The sequence below is a fragment of the Dipodomys ordii genome, unplaced genomic scaffold (genome assembly GCF_000151885.1).
Source record: "Dipodomys ordii isolate 6190 unplaced genomic scaffold, Dord_2.0 Scaffold146, whole genome shotgun sequence".
Lineage (NCBI taxonomy): Eukaryota > Metazoa > Chordata > Mammalia > Rodentia > Heteromyidae > Dipodomys > Dipodomys ordii.
Window position 1 is genome coordinate 1,333,333 of NW_012267362.1, and position 12,771 is coordinate 1,346,103.

The 12,771-nt window shown below is 46.5% G+C and overlaps 1 protein-coding gene across 1 annotated transcript; it reads right to left on the reverse strand.

Moving 5' to 3' along the window:
• Window positions 1–1,889: 1,889 nt before the first annotated feature.
• Window positions 1,890–7,945, reverse strand: LOC105997436 (glutathione S-transferase Mu 2). The gene is made up of 8 exons (XM_013031857.1): window positions 7,832–7,945; window positions 7,439–7,514; window positions 6,964–7,028; window positions 6,599–6,680; window positions 6,388–6,488; window positions 4,980–5,075; window positions 4,787–4,897; window positions 1,890–2,356 (listed from the first exon to the last, which is right to left on the reverse strand). The coding sequence occupies exons 1-8, from the start codon at window positions 7,865–7,867 to the stop codon at window positions 2,267–2,269; spliced, it is 657 nt and encodes a 218-aa protein (XP_012887311.1). The 5' UTR covers window positions 7,868–7,945; the 3' UTR covers window positions 1,890–2,266.
• Between the last annotated feature and the right edge of the window lie 4,826 nt (window positions 7,946–12,771).

Genomic DNA, 12,771 nt, shown 5'->3' on the forward strand with positions numbered 1-12,771 from the left:
CCACTGAGCCACCTTCCCAGCCCTCTTGGGAGATTCTTAATTACTGCTTTGATTGTATTTGCTTGTTATAAATCTAGAAATTTATCCATTTTTTCTAGATTTTCCAGTTCATTAAAATATAAGTTTTGAAAGTATTTACTAGGGAAATGGTAGCAAACACATGCCAAGATGAAAATTCCCAAGGCAGGTCCCAGTGCTCTTGGACTTTACTTGTTACTTCTTCTGTGAAGATAATGTGATTGGAAGGATCGGGGCTCTGGGTGCTTTGGCTCACAAGGGCCAGGAGGCAGGCTCTGGAAGCTAAATACTTTGCCAGCCACAGGCTTGATGCTTTGTTTCTGCTATGACCCTCAGATGACAGGACTTAGTCCATACCAGTCGGCCTCCAACCAATATGCCCTTTGCTGACAACGCTCTCTCTGGATTGAACTTCTCTATAGGACCATATTAGGACTTCTTCCTTATTATGAAACCTTGTCATGTCTGTGCTCTACTCAAACATTGTAGAGAGTGTCCTAGGACTCCCTAGGCCATGATGGTTTCTTGTTTTCAATCCCCAAGATTAACTCAGTCCCAAACAATAGTTCTTCTCTCAGGATGGTATTTTGTACAGAGCTTCATGATAAGGAGAGCAACAAAGTATCATTCTCCACCCAGGCTAGCTTTTCATACAGAAGCAGTCACTGCCTCACCAACTTGCTCACTGGATTTAAGGCTTGCAGCTAAAATTGCCAGTCTGTCACCAGGGCCATCCTTTCAGTGGTTGATGAGTATGTCAAATGATTCCATACTTAGCTATTGTGAATAGTGTCACAATAAAATATGGCTATGAAGGTATCTCTATTGTATGCTGATTTTGATTGCTTTGGAAATGTACCCAGTAGTCATAGTTAGATTATATGATAGCTCTATTTTTAGGTTTTGAGGAAGCATCATACAAATTTCCATAGTAGGTAGACTAACTTGTATTTCTATTAATAATGTATAGGTGTTCTTTCTTTGTGTGTGGGAGAGGGGGCTGGGGAAGTCCTGGAGCTTGAACTTAAGGCCAGTGTACCATCCTTTAGCTTTTTGCTCCAGGCTGATATTCTGCCACTTGAGCCACACCTTCACCTCTAGCTTCTGGGTAATTAATCAGAGATAAGAGTCTCACAGACTTTCAGGTCTTGGCTGGCATTGAACTATGATCCTCAGAGCTCAGCCGCCTGAGTCACTAGGAATATACACTTGAGTAAGTGACCACATCCTAAGGGTTCCTTAATAAACAGATTTGAGTAAGATTGCAATTAGCTCTCTTATCAGATATGCTAAATACCAGAAAGTTGTTGGCAAGGCCAGCTAAGCCTGAAGGCCTTGTTTCTGAATTTCACCCCCACAAAGTATTAATTAAATCACATGACAATGATATAAAGACCAAAGAAATTTATTTCACAAGTTCCCAGTCAATCAAAAAGTAAACCAAGAAGGCAGTTCATACGGTAATTGTGTATCAAGGGCTGAAGATGACTAAGGCATCTGAAAACCCAGTAGACACAGCTTCCTAGAGACCCACAGGGTAATAAGCCATACCACTGGGAGAAAAAAGGTTCCTGACACTCCTTGCCACAGACCTCCACAAACCTGGAGTTCTGCTTACTGAGACACCGCAGCTTCATCTTGAAAATGTGAGTTCTGCTGGAGAGTGAACGTGATTCCAAGCCCAGAAAGGCACCTTTCAGTTTCTAGACAGCCTCCTGGGATAGCCTGCTCTGAGGGACCAGGAAATCTTAAACCCTTCCCCACTCCACCAGAATCCCAGTGTACCCAGCCATGGCCATGTGGTTTATTCAGTCCTTTTGAGGTAGCAGTGAGGGATGGTGCATGAAGAAACCAGAGGCAAAACTCAAAGGAAGTGTGACTCCAACTTTATTAGAAACCAGACACAGGACCCTCATTGGGGGACAGAGACATAGAGTGGCACAATTTGAGTCTTCTGGGCAGAGCTCAAGAGAACAGGATTGAGCTCCAAGGGGAGGGCCTCAGCCAGGCTCCTCAAAGCAGCCTCTGCCAGGCAGGATGGTCAGGGTGCTGAAGGAAATGAGGAGCTGAGGACTTTTTAAATGGCCTACATGGGTCAAGGATTAAGTGGAAGAAAATGACTGGTAAGGCCATAGAATAGGAAGGTCGTGGAAAGAAGAAGAAATGAGAAGGCGGAGTCAGGGCTGCAGTGGGTCCAGCTGCTTCTAGGGCAGGATGAGGATGGACTCCCTGGCCCCATCCCTTGGTCCTACTTGCCACCCCACTTGGCTACCTTTGTGAACACAGGTGTTGGGAGGAAGCGGCTGCTCTTCATGTAGGCAGAGATCTTCTTCAGGCCCTGGGAGTGAGGAGAGAACCAGAGGTCAGATCTACTGCCTGTTAGCCTGAGCAGCCACACTTTAGGAGCAGCCTGTTCATGGAGATCAAGGGGTGAGGCCCAGCTCAGTCTGCTTAGTTCCTGCCCTGTCCCCCAGCTCTGAGAAGGGAGCTTTTCCAGGTCCTGTATCAAGGCAGAGACTAGACACAGTAAGGTGCTTTAAAACCACTAGACATTACAATGTAGGGTAAAAAAAAAAAAAAAAAAATCACTCAACTGCAAAAAGTCATCCTATCAGAACAGGAAGGAACTTGAAAGATTTCCTGTAAGAGTGAGCAAATGCAATCATAATATTCTCCCTATATATAGGTTAAAAGGAATCTAGGTAGATTAAGGAGATGGTTAGAGTTGGGAAAGATGATGGGAAATGATTTTTTTTATCAAAGGATGACATTGTACTCACAAATTAACGTAAAATTGACTCACAAATTGAATTAAAACCCCTTTGTACAAGTATTTAAGGACAAGAGGGAAGGAGAAAGAGAAAGGAAGGAGAGAGAAAAGGAGGGAGAAGAGGAGAGGAGGGGAGGAGAGAGGAAGAGGGGGGAAAGGAGGTTAATGGGAGGGGAGGGGAGGATTTCCTATCTACACCGCTAGTGCGGGGCAGGGCTGGAGTCAGCCTGGTTCTGGGTCTGCTATTCTGTGCTTTCTGGGTGCTCCCCTACCCCAACTCCCCACAGGTGGCCCTGTGACCCCTCTCTGGTCTGGAATGTTTCTTTTCTACAAGGAAACTCCTGCTTGCCTGGTTTTATACAATGACAAAGGGATCCAGAACATGCCAGTAGAGCAGACCTCAAATCCTGCATAAAATGGACAGGACAGTTAGTGGAGGACCAGCTTGACACATTTGGCTTGCCCTAATCATTTTCCAGAAAGCAGAAGGACCAAACTTTTTACCTAATGTCCGAGCCTGATCTCCTCTCCAACCCTAGTACAGAGGACCAGGCTGAATGACAGTAGATATGCTTTGTGCCTCATTAAGAATATAGAGTATTTAAATAAATTCCAAAAAGAATCAGAGATCTTTGGCTGGGCACAAGTGGTTTATGCTTGTAATCCTAACTACTCGGGAAGCTGAGATCTGAGGATTGTGGTCTGAAGCCAGCCCAGGCAGGAAAGTCCATAAGACTCTTATCTCCAAGAAGCTACTCAGAAAAAGCCAGAAGTGTTGCTGTGGCTCTAATGGTAGATCACTAACCTTGAGCAAAAGAAGCTCAGGGTCAGTACCAAGACCACAGTTCAAGTCCCAGGACTGGGGGGAGGTGGGGGGAAGAACCTGAACTCAACAATGCAGGCCCACAAGTCTCAGGTTCTAACTCTCAGCTATCCCATCCCTCTGGACAGTTGAGCCATTTCTTGTATAATTCCCAAGGCTTCACCTCTAGGACCAAAACCAGAGCTGATAAGCTATCTGAGAAAGCACATTTCTTGATGAGGAGTTAGAAAGAGAACAGATTCCAGGCAGAAATCGCTGTTCCCCTAATGCTTCCTACTCCCAAATCTGGAGTCAAGTAGGTTTTGTTGATGCCAAACAGAGACTCTGAATGCACCATAAATCATTGTGAGGTAAGGCCCAGACTGGGCTCCCTGGCACCTGTCTGGGACTACCTGAATCTCACAAACTGGTATTTCTGCCAAGAAAGATTGGCGAAGGCCAATCTTTTCATTGGCTGGAGCTACATTGTATTTCATTCAGCGAATGCCAGAATATGGAACTGAAAAGAGAGTATGAGTTAATTTCACAGACAAAACACATGAGCTAGGAAAGAGGAGGTTGAAACAGTTGACAGAGAGAAAATGAGACAACCACCATCAAGCAACTCAAGAAAAAGTCCAGCTGGGCACTTGTGGAGTTCAAAGCCAGCTTAGGCAGAAAAGTCCGTGAGACTCTTATCTCCTAATCACCAAAGAGCTGTTAGTGAAGCTATGGTTCAAGTGGTAGAGTGCTAGCCTTGAGTGAAAAAGCCCAGGGAGAGCAAAAGGTCCTGAGTTCAAGACCTAGTACCTGCTCCCATCCCTAAAAGGCAATTCTTACGACAGGGGTCCTGGGATCTCAGTGCCTCTCCAGTCAGGAAGCTGAGCAAAACTTCCTTCTGGTTACCCAGCACAGCCTCCACTGGCACTGGGACCTTAAGCAAATGACTCACTCTCTACAGTCTCAGGTTCCTAATCTGTCCAATAGGATGGATTGCCCTATGTACCCTATAGGAATGCTGTAATGATAAACTTGGCCCAACAGATGCAAGTTGCCAAACACAGGGACTGCCAGAAAGCCAGCGCTCACTAAACCCTCGTTATTCTTCACACAGCTCCAGGACTAGGGAGGCATCATAGAAGAGGGGAAGGGAAGAAGTTCATCCATGAGGAAGGAGGATTGGGGAGGGGTGTCACCTCAAAACGGGAAATGAAGTCCTTCAGGTTTGGGAATGCATCCAGGCACTTTGGCTCAAATATTCGATTCCTCTCTATCATATCATAAGCAATGAAATCCACAAAGGTGATCTGCAGAAAGCCAAAAATGAATGGGCTGAAATCTTATAAAATGGGAAGAAGGAAACTGTCTCTTCATCTCCCTCCTCTTTACCTTGTCCCCTGCAAACCAGGGCCGCTTCCCCAGGAACTGGGAGAAAAGTTTCAACATTTCAGGGAGTTGCTCCAAGTACTCTGGTTTCAATTTCTCCTGAGACAGAAAACAGCTGTTACCACCCTCAGACACAAAATTCCCTGACAGAATGACTAGGCCCAGCCAGGCTATGTAGGCCTTGGCAGGGCCATGGTGAACAGAGCTTCCCTAAAATTGAGCCTGGCTCCAGGCTTTAATATATCAGCATTGATTATAGACTCCTACAGTTAGAAGACACCATGTGTCTGAGGGGATTAAAAGTCAGACACAAAGTACACTGTTGGGCATCTCATCAGTGATGTCCAAACCCTTTCTTTCTTATGGATCACCCCCTCCCCAAAGTGTGCAGGTACCTGGCAGGCTCTGAGCTCAGATTTAGGCAGAATCAAAGAAGCAAATAACAACAACAAAAAAAAAGCATCCAGTGTTCTTTCTAGTGGGGTGGCAGAAGACGGGCATGAACTTACATGTATTTTTCAAAAAAGATGAAGTGAATTTGAGATGGCAAAAAGAAAGAGGAACAGGATCAAAGATATTTAGGCTCACTGGAAAAAACCATCAAGAAATGGCTACAGAAAGCTGAGTGCCAGTGGCTCAAACCTGTTATACTAGCTCCTCAAGAAGCTGAGATCCTAGAATCACAACTCAAAGCCAGCCTGGCAGATAAATCTGAGAGATTCTATCTCTAATTAACCAACAAAAAGTCAGAAGTGGGGATGTAGTTCAAATGATAGAGTGCCAGTCTTGAGTGAAAAAGACAAAGTAAAACTCAAAGCTTTGTTTTTAAGCCCCAGTACCAGCACAAAACAAAAAGAAAAAAAAAGAGAACAACATGTCTGTAGGAAACTAGCTGGGAAAAAGTCCACAGGCAAGAGTGCCCATCACGTCCTCCTTTTCCTCCTAGTCTGTGTACCCCAATACCAGTGATGCATTCAGCAAACTGGAAACATGACATAAGGGAAGAAATCCAGTCAGAACTGAGGAGTCTGAACACAAACTTAACTATCCAGGTACTGACTTTCTACCTAAGATTTAGTGGCAGGTGGTTTGCAATTTTCATTAGAAAATATAGGGTTTAAGATGTCACTCTGTTCGTGAATCTTGTGAGGGTGTTTTGTTTGGTCTGATTTGAGTCTGGATTGGTTTTGAGACAGAATCTTAATATATAGCACAGGCTCTAGCCTCAAATCTTCAACCCTCCTATCTCAGTCTCCTGAGTGCTGGGATTACAGGTGTGTTGTTGGTTGGGAACCACAATTTGTAGGATGATAACACAAAGTGTTTGGATAGCGAACTAGCCAGAGGAGTTGGAAATGCAAAGATGAGCCCCTGTTCCTCTCTGTATCTCTTAGCCCAGCAGGGAACTCACAAAGTCAGGGCTGTAGCAAATCCTGGCCAGTTGCATGCGAGTATCCATAATCTGGTTCTCCAACATGTCCACACGAATCTTCTCCTCCTCTGTCTCTCCACCTACAGCCACATAGATGCATACTCACCTTACTGCCCCAGGCCAAGCCCAGGAGCTGGCCATTGTCCACCCCATACCCCATATACATTACCCTGCAGCCAACCCCACTCACACAGGTTGTGCTTGCGGGCAATGTAGCGCAGGATGGCGTTGCTCTGGGTGATCTTGTGAGCTCCATCAATCAAGTAGGGCAGCTGGATGGACAAGCAGGGAAGGTCACAAGGGGCCCAGGCCCCAGCAGCCCTTCTCTGGGTTAGACAGACACGAGACCTGGCATTCAGTGTGCCTGACCATGGTGATCCTCACATAAACATCCTGCAGAATGAATGCAAGAGCTGGGACACAGAGCATCATTGAAACACTGCATAGACTAGAATGAAAGCCCAGGAATAACTGATCCTGAAACCTCTGAATAGAACATGGAGATGAATAAGGAACATCTGGAATTTCCCAGACCACCCCTTCCCCTGTACCTACATTGGGGAAGTCCAGGCCCAGCTTGAACTTCTCATTCAGCCATTGGCTTCCATCATAGTCAGGAGCTGTGGTGGACAAGATTAATTAAAAGCAAACCTCCTTGAGTCCAGCCCTCCTTCCCCAGCACCCCCTGAGGCAGTGGATCTGCACTCTGACCAGCTGTGTCCCACATTCCAAGGCTACAGGGGTGAAGAATGCAGTAAGGGCTGAGGGATCTAAGGACCAGGGTCACAAAAGGTTTAGGCCAGTGCTAGACAACCCCACCCAACTTCAGACAGAGGGGACCCCAGCCCTCCTCTCCCAGCTCCATATAATGGAATACCAAACTGCATCCTACAGGGGTTTGAGAAGGAGCAGGCCTTGAGTGCAGGTGGAGGAGGCCTGCAGAGCTGAGCAACAAGGAGCAACAGTATAGGTGGCTGGACACCCTAATGGACAAGAACTGCTCAGGAATCTGACCAGGAGGGGTCATTACCGTCCCCCATCGTGTATCTCTTCTCCTCATAGCTTGTGTCTGTGTATTCCAGGAGCAGGCGGATGCCATGAGCCAGCTGGGAGAGATGGCAGGTGACACAAGTCAGGGGAGAAGGGCATTGTGTGGCTTCACCTCCCTGGTGAGCCTCTCCCTCCCTTCTCCTGAGGTTAGTATTTCCAAGCACACACATGCACCTCTCCATCCCCTCACCTCCCTATCAGGTCTCCCAGCCCTGCTCTTACACGCACAGGGTCTCACAGGCCTCCTGCCTGACACAGAGAGGGTTACAACAATTCCTCTGGAGGATGCATTTTCTAGAACTAGACCCCCATCTATTCAACAAGTCCCCACCCTGTGTCCCCGTCCTACGTGGCCATCGGACCCCTGGCTCACCCCACGGATATCCCAGTAACCCAGTGTCATGGGCATGGTGCTGGTGCTGTGAACTGAGCCGACAAACACCTGCCCACAGTCGTCCCAGATCAGAGAGTGCCTGGTGCAGGCAGGCGTGGCTGAGCCCGGGCTGTGGGCTGCTTTTAGCCCGCCCCGCCCCGCCCCACAAAGCCACCAATCCCCGAGGCAGGAATCGCCCACCCGCGGGGAGGGCCAATCCCAGCCAAAGGCAGGGCTCCGCTTGCAGCCCGGCAGCGGCTGCCCTCTGCACCCCCACCTGACCTGCCTGCTCCTAATTTATCAGTTACCCTGGGAGACCTCCAGCTAGTGAGCCAGCAGCACTGTCCCCACCTTCCTTCTCTTATCTCACAGCTCAGTCTTCCACCCTGGCTGGGCTCTGGAGTGATTGTGGATTCTGGAGACTCAGGAAGCCAGGGTCAAGCCAACAACAACAACAAACAAGCAATAACAACAACAAAGAGCAAGAGTGGCGGGTGGGGTGTTGCAGCCAGAGAGTTCAATGCTCCACTTCTCCATCATAAGTCATTGCAATCAGACCGGTGGGCTGGTTAAGCTACGCTAATGGCCTGTAACTCAGAGGTGTGTCACTGGGGCTCTCCACCCCCCTCCCCATTCAGACAGGGCCAGTCTTCCTACCCAGAGCCAACCCTGTGCCCAAGCTCAGGTCTCAAGAGTAACCTCTCCAAATTTGTCCACACAAAAGCCTTGTGTCCAGCACTCACACAGGGCTGGCCCTCGGAATTGTTTCAGTCCTTCAGAGGGTGTCGTTTGGGCCTTTATACATTTTGGATTTTGAAAGAAAAATGTCTGAATCCTATTAAAGGGATGATTATTTTTCATTTTTATTTTTTGTTGTTAAAAAGGTGAAGTAAGGAGGATTACAGTTACATGTCAGATAATAAGTACATTTCTTTTGGGACAATGTCACCCCTTCCCTCTGAAGGAATGATTTTTTTTTAATCTAACACAAAGTCGCCCACAGGTGGCTCACGCCTGTAATCCTAGCTACTCAGGAGGCTGAGATCTGAGGATCATGGTTCAAATTCAGCCAGGACAGGAAAGTCCATGAGACTCTTATCTCCAAGAAACCACTAGAAAACATGAAGTGGCACTGTGGCTTAAGCAGTAGAGTGCTTCAGCTCGCCTTGAGCTGAAGAGTGCAGGGACAGCGCCCAAGCCCAGAGTTCAAACCCCACGACTGACCCCCCCAAACCCCACCAAAAAAATCTAACATGAATTAGAACAATACTTTTGAAAGATAAGACAGCTGGGTGCCAGTGGCTCATGCTTGTAATCTTAGTTACACAAGAGACTGAGATGAAGACTTAGGTTTGAAGCCAGATTTGGCAGAAAAGTCAGTGAGACTTATCTCCAAATAATGAGCAAACAAGCTGGAAGTTAAGGTATGGCTCAAGTGGCAGAGTGGCCAGCCTTGAGTGGAAAAGCAAGAGCATAAGGCTTGAATTCAAGCCCCAAGTATCAGGAGAGAGGAGGGGGGAAGAGAGAAAGAGAGAGAAAAAAGAGAAAGAGAAATAGGGACAGGGAGAAGGAAGGAGAGGGAGAGGAGATTGGCTGTTAACCACCACAATTGAGGTAGGAACTACAGGAAGAGACTTTGAAGGTAGAGAGCAGGATATCTTTTTTCTCCCAATACTGGTGCTTGAACTCAGTGTCTGCATACTGTTCCTTAACTTTTTCCCTCAAGACTATCACCCTACCATTTGAATCACAACTCCACTTCCAGCTTTTTGGTAGTTAATTGCACCAACTGGCTTTTGAACTGCAGTCTTCAGATCTTAGCCCCCTGAGTAGCTAGGATTACAGGCGTGAGCCTCTGGTCCTGACATTTTCATGTTTTTATACCTTGAGCTGAGTAGACAGGGAGGAAGGCTGGTAAAGGAGAGGGAGGACATGCTGGCCTGGACAAGGACTCTCAGGAGCTGGGAAGGTAGAATCCAGTCACAGGGCCTTTCAGGAGAACAGCTCTGCAATAGCAGGGAACAGGCTGGACTGGCAATCTCTCAAAGGCAGGGTCTCCAAAAGCCAGAAGGGACATCCACTGAGTTTCCTAAGTCCCTGAAAGGTAAGAAGAAGCAATCAGATTATGGATACTTCATAGTGGTGTGAAGTAGAGGATTTTAGTCGTCACCTCACAGAAATGCTGGCTTCTTTGGACATCTGTGTGTGCTGTCCCTGCTATACAGAGTGGACAATTTCTCATTGTTCAAGGTCATCACTTTGACACTGCAAGGTCATCAAAGTGTATTGGGTACAATTTGACTTAAAGTCTACAAAGTGTCCTTTGGATTGGAATCCATAATTCTTTCTTCTTTTCTCATTTGCCTCTAATATTGTAACCCCCTTAGGATGAACTCACAGAATTTCCACAAGGAATTAAATCAGATTTTATTTGATTTGATTAATTAATTTTTGTTTGTTTGTCAATCCTGAGCCTTGAACTCTGGGCCTGGGCTCTGTCCCTAAGCTACTTTTGCGCAAAGCTAGCATTCTACCACTTGAGCTACAGCACAGCTCCCGGCTTTTTCTGTGATTAACTGAAGATAAGAGTCTCACAGATGTTTTTGCCTGGGCTTGCTTTGAGCCAAGATTCTCAGATTTCAAATTCTTAAATAGCTAGGATTGCAGGCATGAGCTACCAGCACTGGGCATTTTTAAATATCCAAAAGGATGATCTTTATTCGTTATACCATTGGCCCATAACAGGAGACAGTTTTACTTGAGGTCACATTTGGCAAGAGTTCTACCACTTGAACAATAGCTCCCCTTCTGACTTTTTTTTCTGGTTAATTGGAAGTAAGTTTCACAGACTCTCCTGCCTGGGTTGGCTCTGAACCACAATCCACAGATCTCAGCCTCCTGAGTGGCTAGAATTTCAGGCATGAGGCAAGGAAATGAGAGCAGGGACCTGGGCCTACCAGGTGGAGAGGCTGGGTGGCCTAGTCTTCCAGTTTACAGGGTGGGGAGATGGGTTACTCTTTTCTGGTCCCATAATCTTCCACCAGCAGGTTGGTGAAGAAAAAGAGAAGTTGAGATACACTTCAGAAAACTAAGAATGCAGATGTCCCATTGGAAGAAAAGAAGGATGCTCCAGCCAAGTAGAGAAAAGAAAATCCTCCCTTCTCCTCATTTTGTTCTATCAGGGCTTCAACTGACTGGATGCTACCTACCACATGAATGATGACTATCCTCTTTGCTAATTCTAATGCTAGGTCTTTTCAGGAATCATCTTGGATTCTTCCAGCAAATAATGGGAAGTCAAGTTGATGCAGAAGTGGAGTTGTGGCTCAGTGGTAGAGTATCAGCCTTGAACAACTAAGGGACAGTGCCCAGGTCCTGAGTTCAAGCCCCAGTCTCACATGTGCATTCAGAGAGAGAGACAGACAGACAGAGACAAGACAAATAGAGAAGACAGAAAAACAGAGAGAAGTATGCTCACATGTGGACTGATAGAAAATACAAACCTTTAGTTAAAATGACACAGAAAAGGGGTTTGGAGATGTGGCTCAATCAGTAGATCTGTATGTAGCTCAGGGACAGCAGCCAGACCCTGATTTCAGCACTCACGCGTGCACGCACACGCGCGCGCACACACACACACACACACACACACACACACACACAGAAAAGGAAGTTTTGCCTAATGAGGAAGCAGAAGAATGAAATATGTATTTGGTAGTGTCCATGGAGTTTGAGGAGTGTTTGAGGCCGAAAGGGAGAGAGAAGAGCAGAGGTTTTCTCGCTGACTATGAGCTGCCTTCATACAGTGAAGGGGACAACATTGGGGCAGAGGTCAGAACTCAAGGCTTTCATGACAGTGTTAGAGCTTAGACATCATTTTCCTCATTGATTGAATTTGTTCATAAAGCAGCACGCAGATGGAATGAATCAGAGAACAAGGTTAGAGGTAGAAAATTCTTTTTTTATTTTTATTGTTATAAAGATGATGTACAGAAAGGTTACAGTTATATAAGTCAGGTAAAGAATATATCTCTTGGGGCTGGGAAGGTGGCTTAGTGGTAGAGCCTTGCATGCCTGAGGCCCTGGGTTTGATTCCTCAGCACCACATAAGCAAAAAGAAAAAAGCCAGAAATGGCGCTGTGGCTCAAGTGGTAGAGCGCTAGCCTTGGGCTGAGGGACAGCACCCAGGCCCAGAGTTCAGGCCCCATGACCGGACCAAAAAAAAAAAAAATAGTACATCTCTTTTTAGACAGTGTCACCCTTCCTCTCACTCTCTCCCAGTTTTTCCCTCCTGTCCTCACCTACAAGTTGCATAGTTCATTTCAACATCATGTCTAATGAGAACCAGTGTTACATTTGTTCACCCTTTGTCCCTCCATTTCTGTGCCTCCTCTTGCCCTCCAAAAGACAGATAAATGAATAAAAAGAAAAAAACAACAAAAACAGCAAAAAAGAAAAAATATTTTGTTTTCATTTCCTGAACATTACTTTATATGATCAGATGCATATAGACATGGTACCTTTCTGTTCCTCTCCTAAGAATATCCTCCAGTCCTATATAATTTATTGTATCCCAGTGTATTTTAAATCTAGCTTCCGGAGGGGGACCAAGATGGCGACGGGGCAGTAGGGAAATGCCACAGCTCTCTCCAACCAAAAAGAGAATTCGAGTTCCAACGCTCAATCTCCCCAAGAGACCGACAACAACAAAAAGACGAACACTCAGAGAAAAACTAGAGGTGAAAAATAATAAAAAAAAGAAAGAGAGGATAAGAAGAATTTCAGAACAGAGAAGAGCGAAGACCCCTCCCCCAACCTTTACTGGCCGCGCGGCAGAGCGCCAAGCCGCTGGCCAGCCGGCAGGGCGGGGGCTGCCGGAGCCCCAGAGACACAGGGGGCCACTCGCAGATACCAGGTACCGGTTGCAGATACCAGGTACC

Bases quoted from the DNA above. Each gene is read 5' to 3' on its own strand.
- LOC105997436 (XM_013031857.1), bottom strand. From the start codon at position 7,867: ATGCCCATGACACTGGGTTACTGGGATATCCGTGGG. The intron at 5,076-6,387 runs GTGAGTTCCCTG...TTTCTGTCTCAG, and splicing joins TTTGCTACAGCCCTGACTTT to GAGAAATTGAAACCAGAGTA. The intron at 4,898-4,979 runs GTAAAGAGGAGG...GGCTTTCTGCAG, and splicing joins CCTGGTTTGCAGGGGACAAG to ATCACCTTTGTGGATTTCAT.